This window comes from Anopheles arabiensis, chromosome 3, assembly GCF_016920715.1.
Source record: "Anopheles arabiensis isolate DONGOLA chromosome 3, AaraD3, whole genome shotgun sequence".
In the NCBI taxonomy this organism is placed as follows: domain Eukaryota; kingdom Metazoa; phylum Arthropoda; class Insecta; order Diptera; family Culicidae; genus Anopheles; species Anopheles arabiensis.
The window spans coordinates 87551727-87574821 of NC_053518.1; the positions used below are offsets into that span (position 1 = coordinate 87551727).

Sequence of the window (23095 nt, forward strand, 5' to 3'; positions counted from 1 at the left end):
TGTTTTGCTCGTCCTACGGCTGCATCAAACTGCTGTGCCCAATTTCCATGCCGAAGCGTTTTTGTGCCACCCAGTTTGAAAAGTTAACAGCAAAATAGGAACAGCGCAAACTTATTGCTGCGAAGTTCAAACATGCCCTCGCGTCTCGGGGGAAATTGTATTCGTTTGTGTAATTAATAAATTTTCGAATCAAATATGCTGGGAAGTGGGGGCGTGATGTGAGCAAAGCATCAACTCCCAATCATTACCATGCTGCAAGAGTTGACGATAATTCATTTTTTTTAAGGACGATTTGCTTAGCTTATTATAAAATGATGCGAATATCAAAACATTGATTATTAAATCAAAGTCTAGTATTTTCTCTTGTAACATCGTAATTCTGATAAAAATCATTATAAACATTCGAATTGGAACGTTTAATGCAGAACGTTAAAAGGAAATCCAATTTGTAAAGCCATAATCCTGTTTCCACTTCGAAAAAGCTCTACTTATTCATAGTTTTCGTGGTTCATCTATTAACCTAACATAATTTCTTGAAATTGAGAGAAAATGTTTAGCATGCCTGTATAAAAAAATCAACAATCAAATAGAAAAAAATGTACAAATTCAAATAAACACTATTGCATATTTGGATGCCCATCAACAACCACAAAGGCAGTAAAACGAACAAGAACTAAGACTTTCAGCTCTCTCATCAACAACAACAACAACAAAACAACGTTTATTGCTTTGAAATAATGAGCGTTGAGTTTGTTGTTTCACTGGAAGCGCAGGTTAAGGGTGTGTTTGTGTGTGTGTGTGTGTGTGTGCTGTTTAGTCATCGCGTTTTCGAGTTAAGACATTAAATTATGGACGAAACGGTGCTCCAATTCGTCTCGACTACCCAAGAATCTACGGGTAAAAATAGCTCCACACACAGACCATCCTCACTACAATCAAACTTACCCCGCCACCGGGGTTTGGGTCTGAAATCGTCGCCTCAAATCGGTTTGCACCGGTTCCAGCAACTCTCTTCTATCGCGGAGAGCTTCACACAACACAGAGTGAGTGAAAGAACCACACCCACAACTACACACTATCAGACACACACACAGTCACAAAACCGTCAGGCAGCCACCACCAAATGCCGGAACAATCAATGCTTTCCCTTTTTTCCACAGTTTAATGCTTTATTCAGTGCGGCCCGGGCCGAAAATAGCACACCGCGCACAGTCACACAGTTTTCCGCCGTGTTCACCATTTCACACGAAACCGTTCTGTGTCTTTCGCCGCTGCTGTACCGGTAACTCTTCCTTTACCGCGCACTGTACCGGCATGATCAATATACACAATCATCAAGCCCTTTATTTGAACCCCTTCCCCTCGCGGTGTCGGTTCGGTACTCGGCACTGCTTGGCGTTTTGCTGCGCCCGGTCCGTTGTTCATTTTGCATTCCCGGCCCCCGGCCTTACAGAAACCGGGTCCGCGCAAATAGTGCGCGGCGTGAGCAGCGCAACGAAAGAGCGGCCGGCTTCGGCTGCGGAGACCTTTGTTGTGTCTCGTACCCGGTAAACCACCCTTTCCGCCATCGTTCAATTGTCTTTTGCTGAGAGGTCGGTTAGCTTTTGGCCTTTTTGTTTGGGAAATGGGGGGCTTTACCACTAACACAGGGGCTTTCCAGGGTGCATGCCACGGGGCAACGGCAGGCAGGGGCGTGTGTGTGTGTTTTGTGTTTGCGTGGAAAAAAAAAGTACCAGCGAGCATGAAATGAAACCCCGACGGGTTTTATTTTTAGCCCCGGAGGTGTATCCTCGGCGCTGATTGTATACGTGTGCGCCAGGACCAGCCGGCGATAGTCGGACCATTCGGAACGGCGCAATTTGAAGTGTTTATTTTATTGGTCCGGTACGCTCCGTGCCGCTGGGAGTGAGCCGATGAATGGTATGTAGTATTTATTTCGTTCCTGTTGTAAATTCCACCCTGGCCGTGGCTGGAATAGTTGTGGCTTTTGTGGGTACTGTAGCAGCCTCGCTAAATGCTGCTCGTGTTTTGGCCTAGAGCCTAGACCCACGGAGTCGGAGCGGAAACAAAACTTGCCCAAAGCCAGAGTCTTGGATTGATTTTGGGCAATGTAATTAATTTAATTACGCACAGGCAAACGACCCGGTACCCGTACCGATGGTTCATGTTTCTGTTCTAGCGAACAACCTACCCGTTCTGATAAATAATCCGCAAAGCTTGTAGCTGCCGCTCTCCGTAACATTTGCCCGATAGAAAGCTTCCGAGAAGGACAGCAGCAGAGCCGGGAGGGTGGGCCACGACATTCAACCGAGAAAAAGCGACACCGACCTTATTTATCATATTACTTCCACGCAACGGAAAAAAAACGTGCCGCAAGATCAATAACTCGTGCGTCGTGCATCACGTACCACGGTCCCGGGGCTCGATCCATCTATGGTCACAGCACAACCGACACGCTGTTCGTCGAATTATTTGAGATGCAAACATCATCATTCTTTCGACGAACGGCTATATATAAACTTTGCTGCATGAATAAGTGATAAGACGAGCGGCGGGCTAATGATATTCGACCAACGCCACCAACGCCCCCTGTCCGGGTCCGAGTTTAATGAGTGCAGTTAGCAGGGGCACTCACTACCGACCGTGGCCTGGCCGGCTGTGATTACTAGGTGGGTCTAATAATTTAATCGGAACTGAATATTTAAAAACTCAATCAAATTAGCCCTAGCTCTGGCACCACTGGGGCTGGATGCTTTAGCTATCTCGCAGGTAGCGCTTTCGGGGGAATTTGCAGACTATCATAAAACAGTTCGCGTTAATTTGTTAATTCAAGTGAGTGAGTTGCGTACTGTTTCAAAAAAAAAAGCCTGTCCATCTAAAATGAAGCTATTCTTGTTTAACAGCAAGTCCTGATGGTATTTAATAGTATTTTTCTGGGAAATAATAACAATAATTCTGGGTAATTACGATTCAGATTCGCTTTCTGTAATGGAGTTTGACATTTGACAACTGAACTGATGTTAATATTAATATTAACTTTTGAGTGAAATGGGAGATCTTTTCATTTCGAAACCATTTGCAATGTTTGGTTTAGAGGACAAAATGTTCAAACGTAACATTTAGAGTGACCTTGGAGTTTGAAAAATAGCTTTTAAAAAATATTCCAAGCAACGAAAAATCATTATTTTCTGAAAAGAAAACCAAGTCCTATCATTACAAGGTTTTCGAGGAGTTCTCATAGTTGTGGGACACTTTCTTGACCCTTTCTTATAGGAGGTGAACTTCATTGGTTGGAAATTACACTCTATGGTACCCTGTATGGACAGGCCCCTAGAAATTCATAGTGGATTTGTGAAATAAGGGTCCAATTGAGTCCAATTCCTATTACATTAAATTCATTTCACTTAGGAAAGATTCAATAGAGAGTCCCACAGCTATGAGAACTCCTGGAAAACCATGTAAAGTGTGAAACCCTATAATGAAAGGAAACACATTTCCGGGCGAATCCAGAAGCAAGTGACGAAAAAGCCGCATCACAGTTGATTTTAAAGGGCTTTCTCTAAATTCCATTAAACTGGTGCAGGCACTAGTTGAAGGAAATCTACTCGAATTCCCGATCACCCGTGCTCGAAAATGTCAGTTGGTAATAAACATTGAACTAAACCAAAATCTAACAAAATAATATTGAACATTTGTTAAAGCATACGAACCTGAAACCGCTATTGTAAAACCTTATGCCACTTTGTCATCGCATTGTGCACTTCACCTCTGTGTAACCTTTGCAAACTAACCGCAATACCCCAAAAAACGGTACCAAAATCAATTCAAATATGCCACCCAGTTAAAATCGCTTTGGCGCTCTGTTCAACGGCTCTGTTCCCGCAACGGTTCGCATACAACACACTCTGCCTTTACTCGTTCTCCCAAATTGTCCCTTTTTCCAACATCCAAACTCTTTTACTTAAGCTTTTACGCCTTCCAGTACGGATCATTTCACACAATTACACACAGTTAAAGGATTTACTCACGTTCTGCACCGAAGCTGCGCACATCATAAAAGAAAAGACATAGCACGTCGAAAAACGAAAAAAAAACGGCAATCACAAAACCTTACCATACCTAAAAAAATACACAAAACGAAAAAAAAAGGATTTTACCTTCTAGTCCCACCACGGCGTAGTGGGTAGATTATAGCAAGCTTCAGTTTTTACCCAAATTGCAGCTGTACGCGCCTGGACTGACTTGGGCGGATCCGACCTCCGAGCGCTCCATGGTCGATTAACTCGAAAGTTTGAGTTTCGGATAGAAACGTATTTGGCTTCATGGGATTTTTAGCCGGGGTTAGGGGATAGAACCAAACAAGACGACGTCGTCCCCTGTTGGACAAAAATCTCAGCCCCCGTTTACTCTCGGGCTTTCTTCTATAACTCCCCGGAGTGCGAGCTGCGAAAGCAATGGTCCTAATGGTGTCTTTAAACGGGGGCGGGATAAACGCTGATGTCGCCCGTCATCCAATGGGTGGCGGAGAAAAGCGAAATGTCTCTGGGAAATGGGAAAGACTTGGGAAAGTTAATGAGGCACCGACGGACGGTTAATGTACGTTGGGCGGAAACTTGTATGTCCTCTGCCCCGGGGGGCCTGTATCCGGAGGGAGTAATGACAGTACCGCCCTGGGGAAACAGGTCACCGATTTGGGGTAAACAAATGTGTTATTCTCTTTCAGTGCATTAGCAAGTGCAATATCGATTTTAAATGGAAATAACATAATTCTAATATGTAGACATTAAAGACATTTATGTTTAAAAATAATAACAGTGCCAGGCGCTGTTGATCTCTTCAAAAGTAAAGATGATATTAAAGATCTATGGTTTTATCCCGCTTAATAAGTTCAAGAAAAACATCTGCAAACTCTTGCTCTGTTAAATATAACTCTAAACACACTGGAAGATAACCTCACAAAACAAATCCAACAACTGCCGAGGCGCTTTCAATTGGCTAAAGTATTTCAATTTCAATAACTACAAACAACCCAACAAACCTATCGAGCCACCGCTCAATTGGTTCCCATCATCACATATGTGTCCGGAAGTGTCAAAAATCAATTTGTCCAAACGACACCAGCATATGCAGATCGTCGACCGAGTAGGTTAAGTGAAGCCCAAGTGCTCACAACCTTCCCAGCTCGCCCACTCAAGACAATCCCCCTCTGCGGCCAATAGTATTGCGAAAGGATGTTTCCGTTTCGTTTTAATTTTCGCCAACTCAAACTTCTATCGATCTATGACACCCACGCCCAGCCTGGGACAGGCAACATGAGGATAGTGCTAAAATGTCACTTACTAAACGACCGGTTTTCCGGGCATGTCATACACTCGTCGGCGAGCGATATGGGAAGCTGTGTAATGTCGTTTGTTCTGTTGCTGCTGGTGCTACTGCCACCTGGGCGGGTTAAACTGCAATTGCATTGAACCGTTCCTAAGCGGGAGAATGAATACAGTGACTGCTTCCAGGAAACTGCTTTCTTCTCGGCAAGCACACACACACACCAGTTAGCCCACGAGCAAACGATGCGATGGAAAGCTAAACTCAGTACCGATCCAGTTCAGTTGCTGTTCGAAGTAATAGCAATGCTTTGCAATCAATTTTCATTTCCACTAGCACTCGGAAATGAGATGATGCAGGCGCTCTCTGTGTGTCTTGCAGGTGCGGAACTGAGAATACAAAAGTAAGAGCATGCAACAAACACTTTAGTTTCTGCTTTCATAATGTGCATCTTCTTTTTTGTATCTCAATTGAACGAGCAACTGCATTTCCGTCAGCGTTTCCTATTCACGTGGTAATGTGCCCAGGATGTCCCCGGGTACGGTCCGGTGACAGCCCAAGTAACGACAGCTGTCGTCGGCTGTCGAGGGCAAGAAATTACAACACCTCCGTGCGAACCCTTGGGTCGGTTTAATCCCAGTATGACATTTGACCTTCACGCCCGGGATGAAAATTTATCGACCAAGAATAAATGGGACGAAGGGACATATGCATCTTGCACGGTTCCGGGTTCATGTTTGCCCTGCTGGGCCCCGAAGGGGATCAATTTCCGGGAAGTGAAGCGACACCCGCCGACGCCCGGCAAAACCCCTGTACGATCGCGCGTGTATCGAACGGTGAACCAGGACAGGGGGAAGTAAATCAACCAACACACGTGCCATGACAACAAGCACACACACATGTACACGCGCGGATACGTTCTGAAGGTTGAACGATCCATGCACATTGACGCCCGCTCGCCGTAATGGTACGAGACAGGCCATGATGAACAGGGCAATCGTGTTCCGTCAAAATCGGTTGGATGAGCAACAACAACAACAGCAACAAAACCGGCGTGTGGAACTTACCAGGTTCCGTGCAGAGCCCGCCGCGTCGCAGTAAGATAAAAGCATGAGCAGGGAGCCATCGTTCACAAAAAAAGGCATGCCTGGAAGCAATTTGCTGGGCCTGCACGGCCACCGCACCAAACGAACGGCACGAACCGGGGCTACGATAAAAATGGTAAAGCAATGCGTGTAAAGCCCGCACACCCTTACCACTGTTTGTCACGTGAAATGTGTGCGTTCGCTTCTGCTCTAAGGCTCACGGAAAAAGGTGAACAAAAAAAAACTCGATCTCTAAAATTGTTCAACGCGCCGGGAACCGAATTCTTGGAAGGACCCGGCGTGAAGCGCCCGAAATTTATCTGCCATGGTTGAGTTTCATCAGCCGCCATCGCTAACAAGGTGTACGCGTGATGCGATGATGGAAAATTGGACATTGAGCTTCACTATCAATCTACAGCAAGCTTCTTGTATACATTTTTTTTGTGTTTAGAGATTTTCTCTGTGCCTTTGATTAATATGCAACACCGTGAAATGTAAACTTGCTGCTCCATTATGGTACCAAATCGCGCAGTGGATCATTTGGATTGCATTTGTAACGAATCAGCGCTGAAAACTGAAATTTTAGAATTATTTTGTCAATTTGCAGTGGTTTAGAGATGTCGTTTATTACATGAAGTCCTGTGTTGAAACTTAGCAGACTGATAGCCTTTTTTCCTAACATATAATGTTTATTTTTCTATTATTTTGCTAAACACGATATGCTAATTGTTGCGACGGGTGTAGCTATCTGTTTATTTGAGTTGCTTAGAAAGCTTAGAAAGAGAAAGAGATATAGGCTGTCAAATACAAGCCTACTATAGCATATAGCCAAGCTTCTGATTAAAATGACAATCACATCATAGGAGGACAATGCTAGAACTTAACAAGACAGCAAACGATGTTTGTGTTTGGGAAAAAAATATTTATTTTTTTTATTTCAATTGGTTTTCAGATTTTACAATGAAAGATAAATGCCATGTTTTGAGGCACCTAGTACTCATTACGTTACATTAATAAAATCATTAGAGTATATTGACGAACAAAGTGACAGTTAAATAACTCGTAAGGATTATTGCAATTTGATTGAAATTAATTCATTTAATAGTATTGCTGGTTAACGTTTTGTCCCTTGCATCTTAATAGGAAACAAACAAGTTTGCTATTAGAATGTTGTGCTCTCGCTTTCGTTTCGTAATAATTTCTCAGGCCTGAAACTTTAATATAATCAAGGTTTAGAGAACAAAACTAATTGTTTGGTGTGTTGTACTGTAATACTGAATGCAGACGAATGCGAGGGAAATTTAAAAAATTAAAATTAAAATGGTATTTCAAGTTTGTTGGACACCTGCACAGTTTATATCGGTGTTGCTCGCTTGATACGAAATAATCCCTTTAAGCATAATTTTTAACTTGATTCTACTGACATCTATAGCTGCACATCAAGTCCAAAATCAAATCCACTTGCAGCGGATGACGTAACGCACCGCACACAGCAATGTATTAAAATCATTTCCCATAAGAATGCATTCAATACCAGTACCGTATCCACCGCCAGAGCACTTTTACCGAACCCGAGCACCTTTTCCGCCCCATGCCCATCACATCCGAAGCTTGACCGAAGCTGAAAAACAACAACTTTCCCATCTGTCACAGCACGAGCACGAACGATCCGATTGTTGTCCCACCACCTTCCACTCCTCCGTCTTTGGACTGATACTTATGACTTTATCAAACCCTCCCCTAGAAAATATCCTCCCACCGTCCCAGAAGCGGAACTCGAAACCGGATGCCACAAATAAAACAACATGTAGCGGTAGCTTCCCCCATCGGCTCAAGCAGCAGCAGCGGCTACACACAGGGGGATGATTCACGTGCAGCAGGTTCATCCCAGGACAATCTAATAACCAGCAGAAAATAGAAGGCCCCACATTCGCCCATTCGCCCCAGAACTATGGCTACCAACAAACACCAAAGTCAAAAATGGTATGGTGGCATGGTTTTCGGTGGCAAATGTCATCATTTTTCACCTCCCTCCCCCCCCCCCCTCCCTTCAGTCACGGATGCAAGAAGTTCCAAAACACCCCACCTTCCTACCATATGTGCCGGGCGGGAAAGGTGTTTTCTGCTTCCCGTTTGTACCGTGAGCTCGAAAGTTCCCACGAGGTCTTTGACTTCCCGGGCCGGGTATCTAGCGCGGTCTACTCCGCCACACCCAGCGCACCACACCCTCTCTCTCTCTCTCTCGCGTTCCAAACCACACTTCAGCAGTTGTTGTTGAAGAAACACCGGAAAATCACCTGCCAGCGGCGCTACACTTTACGATGCGCCGACATTACGACACCGTCCCCGGGAGATAGCTGTGGGAGAAGGAAACTACACAAAAAAAACCCCTCTACAGCAACACCAAGACACCGGGAAACGCTTCTGCACGCTGCTGAAAACCAAACCCGGAAAAGCTACAAACATCGCACCGAAGGCGCCTTGCTGGTGGCTTCAATTCACCCGCCCCAATCCATACACTCTCATACTACTCTCTCCCACACACACACACACACACGCACACTTGCGGAGATTTGCACGGTGCAACGATGACGAAACGGTTTTGCACACTGCACACATACACACCGTGCAGCAGCAGCAGTATCTCGGCAACAAAACCAGCCAAGAAGTACCCTGAGCGTACCGAAAAACGGTTACGCAAACAAACCACTCACACACACACATGCGCATATCGTATTGGGACGTAAAAATATGTCCCATTCCCAACCTCGCCAGAACATTCTTGGCGGAAGCCACCAACAGCGACGCGCTAACGTCTTCGTTCGAGCGGTGACGACAAACGCGCGACCGCACACCGATGACGACACAGCGACAGAGTGTGAGAGGGAGAGAGAGAGTGTGCGAGGGGGATGAAAAATACATCCTCAAAGGGCGGATACGCTGTCGACACGACGGAACGGTTTTGGGTTCGCCTTCCCCCCCCCTCCCCCCCCGACGAGGGGAGGGATTATTGAAAACGCGCGGGAACTGAGGCAAAGGAGCAACTGAAACAGCACACAGACACACACACGCACAAATAGAGCTGGCAAAAAGGGAGAAGCACACACACAAACACAGTGCAATGCAATCTAGAAGTATGCCCGGTTTGGCGGGAGATTCAAACCACGTGGTGGGGGGGGAAGCAGCTTCCGAATCATAATAATAAAAAAAAAAAAACAGAAAATCCGGGACGCAATCGCTCTGGCGCCACACGGTCCAGACAAATTGGGGTGGCTGATGTATCATTTGATTTGTTTTTCCACCCCCGTACCGAACGCCGAATCCGCAATCCGGAATCCGTTCCCCGGTGCTTTCGGTAGGTGGGTGGGTGGATGGGTGGGTGGGTTTGGTGGTTGGGAAAGCTCGGCGACGGACGTTTGGCTTGGGCACTTGGCACCGATATTTTTACCACACACTTTGGCGAATATACTTTGCGCCCACACAAACAGACACACACACACACATACACATTGTACCGACGACACCTTCCTGTGTGTTCCCCGCCAGCTTTCCACACACGGTCGTCTTAAAGTTCTATGGGGGAGAAGAAAAAAACACGCAAAGCAAGACGCGATTGAGCGTAAGGAGCGAGCTAAGCTTAGAGGAGCGGCTGCAAATGCTGGCCATTTTCACGCATTTCCCACCCACCCAACCGCACAAGACGCAAGGCGAGAGGCGAGAAAGAGTAGAAAACTCATACACTAACACAGTGAACAGCAAAAAAAACGTCACAGGGTAGCAAAGATCGATGCAGCTTAGGAGAAAGTTCGGAAAGTTGGCAAACGGTCCCGCGCCAACGGCGCTCCGAATAAACATCCCGCGATCATCCCCGGGGCTGACACGCCGGGAAGAGGGTTGAGCGATTTTTTTAATCCCCCCCATGCATCCCTCCTCTTGGACTCGACGCCCACGACACTACCCAGTGGTAGTAGTAAGCTTATTGATGGCCACGTCTTGCCCGGTCCCGGGCCAATGTTTGCCACAAAGTGATGCTGATTCTGGTAGCACTGGAGAAGAGAGGGGATCCACATTTAAAGCGCGCACTTTGGCGTACAATTTTACCATCGCTGTTTGTGCGTCAATCCTCCACCGGCGGAGAAGGAGCAGGCAATAGATGGGCGCACGTATTACATGAAGAAGCACAATGATTTGCGCTACTGTTTTTTTGCGTTGCGTTGCTTCCAAACTATCAAAGAACCGTTCCCCGTGGTGGATGTTTTCCAATGTGTGTGTGACTGTGTTCGATTGGATCGAATAAAAATTCGAATTACCGATAACTTCGTTGCTAGAGCCTTTGGGTCGTCCTGGAAGCGTCACGCACACACGGGCACAGTTTGCGCTCATTTTAAAATTAATCGTATTTTGCTTCACATTGCAGCGAAAAATATGAGGAGCAATGGGAATCTGAAAGTTAAAAATATGCTCGCTTCATAGTTGTTAAAAGCGAGTGTCCTAACGACTGCCCTAATAGAGAACCGGATAACCTTTAGAGCAATAAGCGGCAGGATTTGGGACGAGCCCAAAAATCAACCTTTAAAGATTAAACCTCCGGCAACATGATTATAATTCGTATGGAATTATTTTCCCATAAATCTCCAATCATTCCTTCCCACAACCGATGGATGATGACACACACACACACGCGCGCGCGCACACATGAATCCATTTGCCACCCCCAATCCAGTCTCCATCGGGCGGGTTGATTTGCTGAGATTGAGCGAACATGACAAATCATGACGTGCGTGTGATGCCTCGGTCCATCGCAATCAATCATCTTTTCCGCTTCATCTGCTGGTTGGGATGGATCAGACGCTGCCACCAAATCGAAGTGAGCCGCTGGCGGTGGTTCTCTTTTTTTCTCTCCTAATCCTTCCCCCCCCCCCTCTCCTTTTGGTCGATGACGTCTGACAAACGGCGGGTAACCCAGTGCCGAACGGGCTTCAACAGTCCCGTCGTTTGGGAGAAGCGCTCCATCATCTTGACTGTCTTGTAGTCCAGTTCCCAGTTCGTCGGCTTAAGATTTCGGTCAAATGATTAGACTCCCGTTCCGGTTTGGGTTGATTCCCACTTCCCCTCCCTTCCCACGCTGGCAAGTATTGCGCCTTTTGGAAGGAGAAGGAAACCTTGCGATCGAATTAATTGGATTGGACGTGAGCACAGGCCCGGCGTCGCAGTGGCATTGAGCGGGCCGCTCGCAATCGGAAAGTAATACCGGGGCGCGGGAATTAAATGACGTATTCCGGTCTATTGCATCCCGGCATGTTTCCTTTCGCCCTATGGGTCACGTTGCTTTTTTTGGGACTCTAGAGGGAGAGCCTGAGGTAGAAAATTTACTTTCCACTTGGATGCCGCACAACACACCACGTGTACAAACGATTCTAGGTTTGAATACAGGTGCCGGAATGGGGGAAGGGTTGGAGGGGAAGGTTTCCAAAGTTTCCAATACGATGGTGAAGGTGGGCGATAGCATGACCGAGGGCGAGGATTGACGGAATGGTTTCGATTTCAGTGACGTACGTTGGAACCGATGGTTGTGCAAGGTAATAGTGTGACGTCAGAAAAGTGACCCACAGGCTAGAAATAGTTGTTGTTAGCCTAATCTGGGTATCCATTCTAGAAATAGGGGATAAGGGACGTATTTTCCTTTCAAGTAAGCATTTTAAAAACTGCAGCTAGAGACGCAAAGAGGAGTTTCTTTTGCAAGTTTTTTAGAAATGACGTGTCTTGAAAATGAATTTTAATTGATATTCTACGAGTAAAATAACAAGAAATTGGAGAGGATAAATGAGAGCTTCAATGCAGTTATTTCAACGCAGGATGTAATTGAAGATGCGTTAATGGTTTATAAATTTAATTGACATTATTCTGGACTCAAAATCTCGAATATTTGTCCTCATCTTCATGATTCCAGAAAAAAGATCTTTTGATTCCAGAAAAAAGATCATAACATTTTATATCCTGCTAAGCAATTGGCTTTTATGTGATGCAGTCATCAGTTGAATGTGATTTTAGCTATGGAGGATTTCACCGTTTCGATAACTTAAAAGTATAATAACTCATTTACTGTCGCAAAAGTGGCACAAACTAATGTTGCTGCTGCTGTTTTTAAACTCTTGTCCAAATCCTTAAAGGAGGTCCGCAAAACCATTGATGTTAGGTGTCAGTGTGATGTCAGTTTGAAACATCCCAGTAGATGAATATATCTACAATGTAATTTCAGCTATCTGATTTCTTCACATCGAATTTAGGCCCCTGTAGCTCTCTAATTTAGAGATTTAACAACATGAATGAAACATGAGATGAATATATCTACAATGTAATTTCAGCTATCTGATTTCTTCACATCGAATTTAGGCCCCTGTAGCTCTCTAATTTAGAGATTTAACAACATATCTATGACCTTTAACCTATGAAATGACTAGGTTTCAATCTATGACAAAGTTCCGCGTGGACCAAGCTCTTCCCTGTGGTATCCAGGACCACAAATTCCACAGGACCAAGCAGCCTGCCACCTCATCGAAAGCCATGTTGCCCAAAATTGCAAATTCTTTGAGAAAATTTGCAAGAAACTATTGCTGAAACGAATGGCCACAAGACCAATAGTGTGTCTATCTTAGCAACTGTTTGCCTTGGTCTGCAGGTAGTGCTTAAAAATAAACGATTTAATTGAACATACAGTGCCAAATTACTTAAATTCGCCTTTAAAACGATGCACTCTAGGCATCTACTTCCTTTTTTTTTTCTTTTACCACACGCCTCGACCTTGGCTAGAAAGTTGACGTTCGAGGTACCAACAACATTACGGCGGCTTCTATCTACCTATCTTCCCGGAGAACCATTAATATCAGTTAGAGAAACCCGTGAAGCTTAACGTTGTTTTCTCTTGGTTAGTTCTTTTTTTTTTTTGCTTCACTGTGCACTCTTCTGCAACAGTTCTCTCTATGTTTATGGGCCACCTAGGTTTGAGTGTGTGTGCGTCTAGAACACAGAAACCAAACGGCCAACCATGCACTCTGCCACCGCACGGCCTCGGCACAGGAAGTGATCCCAACTTTTGTCCGAGCCAACCCAGCACGACACTAACCTCCCCCCATTGTGGTCATCATCCCGTTTACGGTCACCATGGTGAAAAGGTGTGGTTAGTGCTGATGGAACCCCAACCCATCAGCAGTTTGCCGTTCCCCTCTAACCCCTCTTGTGCCCGGTGTGGGAGGTCATGCTGTGCGTATTTCGTTCCACAGAAACAGCCATTCCCCGGAAACAGCGAAACGAGAAACAAATGGAAAAAAAGCAAGAAAAACTTCCTCACTGCGATTTTCCTCGGTGGGATAGGGACACGGTGCACGATGAATCACGGGGCGCAAGAAAAATGTGTTTGTGTGTGTGTGTGTGGCACCTTCCAGATGACAGCGACGGTGGGCTGCACTATGAAACCATAAATTTTCATAACAAGTCCGGGCGCGCTTACTGCGGCGTATCCTTCACGACGGTACCCTTTCCTGGGTACGTCCGGTTTCTTGTTCGTCCAGTGCGCGGGCGCTGTGAATGTTTCTTTGTTGTCTCGTCCCGTCGTACAACGATTACCTTAAAGCTGGTCGCACCAGTCGCACATGGCTTTGCCGTGGGGAGGGCCAACACAGCAAACCACAACAGCAAGGAGAGTGACAAAAACAACACACAAAAAAACGGCATCGCCTGTTCCCGGAATGCAACAATAAAGCTACACCCAGTACACGGCTACACCCATTTGATTGCTGTTCTTCCCGTTCTCTCACAGCTCACAGCTGTACCCGGCCTCGCTCGCACGCACATGCACAGGTTAATTAAAACTAACGCCGCACACTAATTAATACTCGGTCGGTTTTCCACAGCTTCGGCGTTCCGGAGTGACCATGGAAGAGGAAAACCACGCTTCGCAACCAATTGCTCATTACCGAGTTCTGCTTATTACCCTGCCACCACCTTCCGAGTGCGCTGGTATAGGTGATTGAGCGTTTTTTTTTTTTTTGTATTGTAGTGAAATTTAAAACAAGCTTATTTTTTATTGCCGCTTTCGATGTTTGACACATCGCCCAACGTTTATTCGCTCCAAGAAACCCAACCAATCGACCACCGCCGCCGCTTTCAGCGTATTCCCGTATTCCCAGCGGTTTCAGGGGAAGCTCGCTAATGGTTTCCAGGAAGTGGTTCCAGCGCAAGGAAAATGTCACCCAGACAAGGGGGAAAAGGTCTAATCCGGCCAGGCTCGATGGTTCGATTTTTTACCTTCAGCGGCTACCCATGCTGCAGCGGGAATTGTAAATTGGTTAAAACAAACAAAGGAATTAAATTGAATGTGAAACGCAGAGGCGGAGGAAGCGGAGAGGAGCGTTCACCTTGAAGTACATTTGCTGGAATTGAAATTTGCAGAGCTTACCGAGTCACTTTGCGCACGATGTAAACTGCTCACTTCCTGGCATTTGAGAGGTTTTTCTTTTCCTTTGTATTTATGCTCCATTACAATATATTGTTTTTTTCTTTGAAGGGCGTTCAGTATTGTTCTTCAGACATCAGACCATATGGTTTTTTAAGCTGGTATTAAATTGCAAATTCTATTATCATTGCTATTACCATTACTATTTAATCTAATAATGAGACAAAATTCCAATTGGTATGTTTGGTACTTTAAAAATAATTAAATAAAGTAATATAAAACAATCCAAAACGTTGTTACCTAAATGTTGTACTGTAAGTTGTTGTAAAAGTTCTGCTTCTTCTTGTATTTGGCGTAGCGTTCTAAGCGGACATGTCAACCTATACAGGCTTTCGAGACTTAATTCATTATCCCGCACAGCCGGATAGTTAATCCTTGCTACGGGATGATAAAAATAGTAATTTGTAATATTTAAAAACAGTAACGATTGTCAAAGATTTATCCTTTATAAAGTAGCAATACTTTAATTTTCCAAACAGTATGTAGTACTGTCTTATCAAACACAAACAAAACAAAATACAAAACAAACAAAAATTTAATGTTAAGATTTGTAGCCCTGTTATAAATCGAACTTATCAAACAATATTTGGATAAAAATAATTATGTAACTCTGAAACTGTTGCACTTTTTCAACAAATACTTTACCTACTAAAACGCTCGTAAAAAATCCACCCAGAAAGCAACCAACAGGAGAAGCAAGCATGCAGCGTAAAATTAGAAAATGTCACCCGTGGTTAACCAACCGCTAGCGAGGGACGGTAGGAAAATTAATCCCTTACCACCCGTATCACCCACTCACGGGCTCGTACACACATATCGCCTGCTTTCCAGGAAAAATTGTCGCTAAAACGACACGGTAAAAGAATGTCTGCCGGATGAAAAAAAAAAACGCTCTTCATCGAAGCTAAACGCTTCCACGAAATTCGTTGCACCCCATCACCACTCGGGCCGGGTTGTTTGTGTCGTGCTGTGGGTGCCGGGTTGAGTTTGATTGGTAATTGTTGCAGCATTTGTCGCCCGTTCTCGGCTCGTTCTCTTTTCTGTGCCGCTTGGATGTGTGACTGTGTGTGTCTGCTTTTTTTAATTGCTCATTTCGATCCTGGTTGCAGACGCGGTGCTTCGACGCTAACGAAGCAGTTTATAGCCATAATTGTTCGTCCATTACGCATCCATTTTCACAGCGCAAAAAAGCGACAGAAGTGAACTCCTCTGAAGCACTGGTGCTAGCACCAGCACTAGCGGGCCAGAATACATTTAATGGCCATTTGCACTGGCAGCACAGGGCGTCGAAGGAGCGCGTAGGAGTTATGCGCCAGTTTGAAGGTGGCAAATGTGAAATTGACCAGTGCGCAGCGTTGCCACCGTGGGAATCAAAACACTCCAACATATGTGAGTGTGTGGGGCTATGCTGTGTGCGTGCGTGTGTGTGTGTGTGTGTGTGGGCAACTTTCCGATTGTGCACACACATAAAAGGGTAACATAATGGCGAAAAGTGAAATGGTCTGCGAAGATAAATGCATCGCAGACGACGCCAATCGGTCCGCGCTCGCGCGCCCCCGGTGCACAGAACTGGAGCACTGAACCCTGCGTCGCCGAGGCCGGGGCCAAAGCGGAAGCAAAATATGTGCCACATCGAGGAGCAACACATGGACCGGAGCTGGGCGCGGTGATGCAATCCATCCCACCGTGATTTCACACGATCCTTTCTTCCGGCTGCTCCCGCTCCGGTGGCATTTTCGGCGCCGTTCGCGTACCCGTTACGCTTCGCACAGTGGGGACAGCAAGAAGCGAGCAGGTATTATGGAAGGTGGATGGGAGGATGAGGGGAAGGAGTGCTGTACAACTTTGGTTGACTTGGTTTGAGATGTTTCTGCGTGGGACAAAGTTTTCTGCAAAGTCGATAAATTAGGAAAGATCCTTCCGACAGCTTTCCCGGCCAGTGCTTCCCAGCAGCAGCAGCAGCAGCAACTGCCCCGAAAACGCTCGCTCGATAGTGTTTTGGGCGAAATATGGAATTTAAAAGCGAGTGAGTTATAGAAGCGATTGGGAGTAATATGTGTGGGTGTGTGTGAGAGAGTGTGGGAAGGCAAGAGGGATTCGCCACTGTAAATGGAATCGCCCCGAAAATCGCCAATCTTGTCGAACGATAAACGTCCACCATTGTGTTCGTTTTGGGGGGGGGGGGGGGTTCACAGTGAGGGTGGCAGAGGGCGCTGCGAGGTGGTCCTGCACGTCGTCTACCATAAATCTTGGCGGCGCTAGCCAGCAGGGATTTGATGCTGTCGAAGTTAGAGATCACTTTTCTTCTTTTTTTTTGTCTTTCTGTTGTTCTTGTTGCTGCTGTTATCTTTTCAACTTCCAAAGAAGGTTCATAAATAATTCGATACCGTCGTTAAGCAGCGATAGCTATTTTCTGTAGCCTAATTGAACCGCCGTTCCCCTTCAGGCTCCGGTTACCACTTTGGCGCGTATTATGAAATTGAAGTCTTCTAGAAGATAAAGTTTGATTCGCTAAGCTGTTGTGGTTTTGGCCACTTTTAATGTTTTAAAATTGGTTCTATTGTTTAATATTAATCTTTATCCAACTTAATCATACTCTTTGAAGGAACACGTTTAATGTTTCATACCGAAAATATTATAGCCATATATAACCGTGAGGATAATTGTAAAAACTTGTTAAAGGGTTGAGCAAAAAATTGTGTTTTCTTTGTCTTTCAAAGGAGACTTTTAAATGTTTTAGATTTCTAAAATATAAACAAAACATCTTTTTTGATAGATTTGGCTGGTAGACATTTGATTGATTCTTCTAAAGCTCATCGTTCTTTTCCTAATTTCTTCACCAAACTCTCCACTTCCTCTTCGCATGTGCTACGTCTTCACCGTGCCGTTCATCAAAATTCATACTGTCGATATTTAAATATCAATAAAATATGCAAATAATTATCTCCCGGCACGAACAACCAATGCGGGGAGGAGTGCAGGCAAGCTGACAGGCTGCCCGGGGGGCGTTTCCTCCTTCGATTTGGCTCGGAAGTATCGGGTGTATCGTGTCGGGCGAGAAGGGCAGTTAAATTGGTTGCCTGATCGACGAAGCATGTTGTGCCGATAGCCGTTCAACAGCTCGCCCATTGTTCGATGCTAACAGCTGTGTCGAGGGAGCTATTTAAAGCGAACAAAGCGGGCGTATTATACACTTGAGCACGGCACTTCGCTCCGATGTTTATTAGTAGATTATGTGGAAAACAGCATGCCAATAAAAGCTGCACTACGTGGTACGGATGGAGCGAAATTTATCTTATTTTCTGTATTGTTTTGTTTCGATTTATTGCATACAGCAGTTTTCAAAATTGCAATTGTTTTTGTGCGTCTTGAAACAGCTCTGAAACAGTTCTCCAATCCCATTGCTGTGGTGCGTTAAGCTCTCAAAGACATGATTTCGGTATTCAATTAAAATTAAACAACCCTTTCCCCTACCCCAACTCACACAAACCAGGCTTTACAGGCAGCTTCTTTGTCGGAGTCGAAGTACGGAATTGATTAATTTCGACCACCAATCGATCGAACGCTTTCATCGGGCGCCCTTCATAAATCACAGCCGACTCGATCACGTTCCACTGTCGCTGTCTCTCGCTGCCCGCCACAGAACCAGACTCGCCGAAACGGTATCGAAATGGAAAATTATTAATTCCCGTTTCCGTGCCCTACTCCAACCCTACTGTCCTCTACGACAAGCGATACAAGCCCAAGGTGGAGGTCGCCATACAAAGGGAAAGGGTCACACAATAGGCGTGCCGGCGTGCACGGCTGTACGGCACGAACCCGGCTCGGGGCGGGCTTGCAAGAAAATGGAAGTCTGCCAGCACAAAAATCGTCACGTCGCAGCATAAATACTGGCATGCAAAAGGGACTTCCAGATTGAAACCCTTTCCCCCTGTGCTGCTAGACTGCCGAAGCTTCGCCGTGCCAACCGGGAGAGCATCGCCCACTGGCAAGCCTCCCCATTCGTTTGCCACAGTTACCTGTGTCTCACCGCTGTAGCGCTGAGCGTGTTAGTCAAGCGCCACAAGAAGCCCGCTGCAGGCCATCGTTTGCTTATCTTTTGCGTCTGATCGGCACATTTAGGAAAATTGATTTCTGCTACCCGCCCACACACACACACACACACACACTAGAATGGGAAGAAAGCTTTCTTTAGATTTGCCGTCTCGCACCACTGCCCCTACCATCGTCGTCAAAACAATTTACATAAAAAAGCAACTCTTTCGTGCCAACTGCGCTTTAGTTGTCTGTCGATTTATTTAAGCTGCTTTTTTACTGTCTCCTTGCTATTTGGTTGTACTGGTGTTATAAGGCAAATGTGTATTATAAGCCGAAGTCTGCATGTAGAATGAAATAAACAGCTTTGGGGTGATACGATCTTAAGCCATCCCTGAACGCTCATTTTATTTTTTGCAAAATAACATTGATCTTAAAAATTGATCAAAATGCTACGTTCAAATTTGAAATGGTAAATCAAAGTGCCAGTTTTTTAATTGTGAATTGTTAATGAAATTGTATCTGAACTTGTAATCTAAACACCACCCGCTTCTCTTCCTTCCCGTTGCAGAATGTCCACCCGCGATGGATGGTATGGAGCGCTTTGCCTGTCCCACGCCAGATCGGCAGGGCCGGTACCGATGTATAGACGATCACGTGCTGTGCGACGGTTTCATCGACTGTCCTGAGGGCGAAGACGAGGACAGACAGGCCTGCATGTTCTACAAAACGGTAAGTTTGATGAAGCACTAATGGACGGTGTAGCATATTTCTTCCTCAAAGTGGAATCATGCTAGACAACATCAACATATCAAGCGAAGCCAGCATACTGTACCAGAACGTTATGTTGTCAATTTCACATGCCGGATGCGAGATGCAAGCGAACGAGAGAACGACTAGGCGCCTCCACCTGCACTGAGCGATGGAGAAGCCTGGTGTTTCATGAAGTAATGTCGAGAATTTGCACATTGAAAAGATAATGCCGTTTATAAATCATCTCCATCGGGCTTCATTTTGAGCACTTTTTCGGAATGCAAACAATGCGAATGCTCTCAACACAAATAACATGTCCCCTGCTGGGTGGAAGCCTATCCATCACACAAATCCCACATAATAGAACGGATTATAGTTGTCTGTGTACTTCAGACTAGTCCTCGTGTGAACAAATTGGAGTGTGGCATGGTACTGCTCTTGTTGACGTACCTTTGTTTCTCCAGCTAGAAATGTGAATTCCTACGCCTCGTTTTGTGTGAAAAATGAGCATTTAAGTTGAATGATGCGGAGGCTTTCTCATTGGTAGATGATAAAGAAACGTTCCTCAGCTGTCTATCAAACATACTCTCATCAAAAACCATTCCATTCCCCTCGCTCGTTTATTATCTTCGCTTGAAAGAAAACACTACACAAGCCTGAGTAATCCAGACAATCCCCGAAAATGTGTGCTGCATGCTAACCGATCGAACCATTTCTGCTCCCTTTTTACAGACGAAAGCGCATCTCGACGTATTAGCGGACGCCTTATTGAGATGGGCTCGTGGCCGTTAAACTGTACATTTCACATAGCTCTTGCAAAGTCACGCTGTACTAGTGCTAGATTGAGAAAGTGTAAAGAGAAAAAGGAAGAGAAAGTGACAGAGACAAGTGTTTATGCGAGCAAAACAAAAAGCAAACAGACAGGACAGGAAAGGAAGAAAGATTACAGACGAAACCACAACACAGTTTCAGGCACACGTCGTAACAGATGCTATTTTACATTACGAGAACAGAAGAAGAAATAAAACATCCACCAACGAAATAAAAAAAAAACCCAAAAGGCACAATGTCCCGGCAAAAGTGACAGTCCAATAGAGGGGATGAGAAAAAAAACATACCGTACTACGAAAAGGATAGGACAGCAAATGAGTACGGAGAAATCGTTAAACATTCTCTCACATCCTTACCAAGCAAACAGGCGTTGCGTTGTAAGAGTGGCAAAGAAAAGAAACAAAGTTAAAGTTGTAAAAATAGGTTTGAAGCAAATCTGTACATAATTGAGAAAAAAGGAATCGAGAAAACGCAACGCAATGTCACTGCAACATGTTCACAACCCATTGCCGGGCAGCAAGCAAAACACTTCTACAGGCCAGGACGAAACAACTGCACTAAGATGTGAAGGGAAGTAAAGTAGGGAGGGAAAACAAAAACAAGTCAAAACTCAAAGACAGCAGAAGACAGAGAAATCTTACTATATATATATACATAGATCTATATACAAAACATATATTTACCTACTAAGAAATTAGTGTGTAAAAACAAAACATCGGCACAGATAAACAGCATCATTCCGTACTTCATATGATGAGTGTGAAGCAGGGCAGGAATGAATGTGAAATCTAATGGCTGAGCGAATTTAATTCGATGTGAAGGCTGTTGACGAACGTTGACTGTGTATGGCCCGGCCGATGACGATGTGGGAGTCGGATGAGCGAGTGTACATTGCAAAGGTGGATTGTTATACGAAGCGTTTGTGGAGGAAAAGGGTCTGCAGGTGTGCTAAAGCGGTGCGGAAAGTCCAGTAGCACGAGATACGAAAGCCAATACAAAGATAAGCCGTCAAAGCAAAGCAAAAAACAAAACGGAAAGTGTAGGAAAAAGAAACGAAATGGTTGAAGAGGCAAACCAATACTATTAAATTGAGAAACAAAAACCCTTCAACACACACTGCACACATTTCACACACACACACACAAACCAGAACACGTTCAAACACTACACTCAAACATTGATACAGATCATGTAGGTAAATAGGTGTATGAAATGGATGTACATTCTTTTCTTCTACACTGTAAAAATAACAACAATAACAACAACAACAACAACAATCAAAACAAACTGTAAACAGCCTCCACCCAGTATCCAGCAAATAGTGGAAGCAGAAAGAGCGACTTTTAGTTTAGTGCGTGAGCGCGTTTTGGGTTAAGTGTATCCCTTGTCATGTCTAAGTTGTCTAAGCCCATCGTTTGGTTGCACGATTCATTTCCGGTTTTTTTTTATTTGCATCCAACGTAAATCATATTGTGGAACAGAGAGCGAGAAAAAAAACAGGCCATTTCACGTGTAACCCAACAGCTCAACCAAACAACCTTTTGCAAACGTTTTATCTAAGGGATACACAGGTCCACCTAAAACCATCCTCGTGTTTCAACCTCAAACACACACACATATACACATACACATACACACATATACATCACAAGAACATCGTCATCATCACACAGACACTTGAGGAGGAAAACTATTCTCATGGACAAGGCAGCTATATTATTGTATAGATAAGTCAGGAGTTTAAGAAACCAACCAATAAGAGCAACACAAACAAGTAAACTCTTTAACTAGATCCTTATAATGCTAGATACCGTAGCCGGTGTAAGTGAACGATACAAGGAGGCTACAGCCCGGCCCAAACCCCCGGCGAGAGTAGTGAGCTGTTGGTGGTTTGGGTCGAAACAGAAAGGCCGAGGCCGTCCGGGTTGACGATTAAATCGCACGAAACCATATACACACACACACACACGAACGCCCGGAGCGGGAGCATGAAGTGTACCAGAGCTAACGGAAAACAATGAAGAGCAACTAAAACACACACACACAAAAAAAAACAAACAACTATGACTGAATGATATCAATATTTCTAATCGACCATCAGTGAAAACGCACGCGCACACCCACACTGGAAAGGAATGTTGATGTTGTTATTTTTAACTTGTTTTGGTTTGATTCATTTCTTTTAACTTGTTATGCTATTTGAGCGTAGCGTGAGACTCTTTTTTATTTATCAAATCAAATTCAGGAAAAAAAACTTTGTTTATTTCATTTACTCTCAACAATGAAGCTCTTCAATGATTTGGTTTTTGCTTATGTCCTTGTATTTTATTTTAAATTTATTTATTTATTTTTATTTATAATTAATTCAAACACACTTAAAAGCAAACACATGTGTACGTGCGTGTGCAAGCGTGTGTGCGTGCGTGCGTGTGTGTGTGCCGACGCACATGTAAATCAGCGAAAAGCAACAATTCCACTAAACGTTAGGGTTAAAGAGTTCGTATCCGAACAATTGAACATACCGGGCACATCTTACCAATACACCCCTGCCCCTCCC

The 23095-nt window shown here is 44.7% G+C and overlaps 1 protein-coding gene across 1 annotated transcript in view; it reads left to right on the forward strand.

Annotated features, from left to right (window-relative positions):
* The window catches only part of LOC120902192 (PE-PGRS family protein PE_PGRS16), a 54888-nt gene extending 32772 nt beyond the window's left edge, over positions 1-22116 (forward strand). The window contains exons 2-3 of the mRNA XM_040310747.1: positions 19526-19686; positions 20440-22116. Coding sequence (XP_040166681.1) covers positions 19526-19686; positions 20440-20499 — 221 coding nt within the window. The 3' untranslated portion in view covers positions 20500-22116. The remainder of the gene's footprint in view (positions 1-19525; positions 19687-20439) is intronic.
* Positions 22117-23095: the final 979 nt, after the last annotated feature.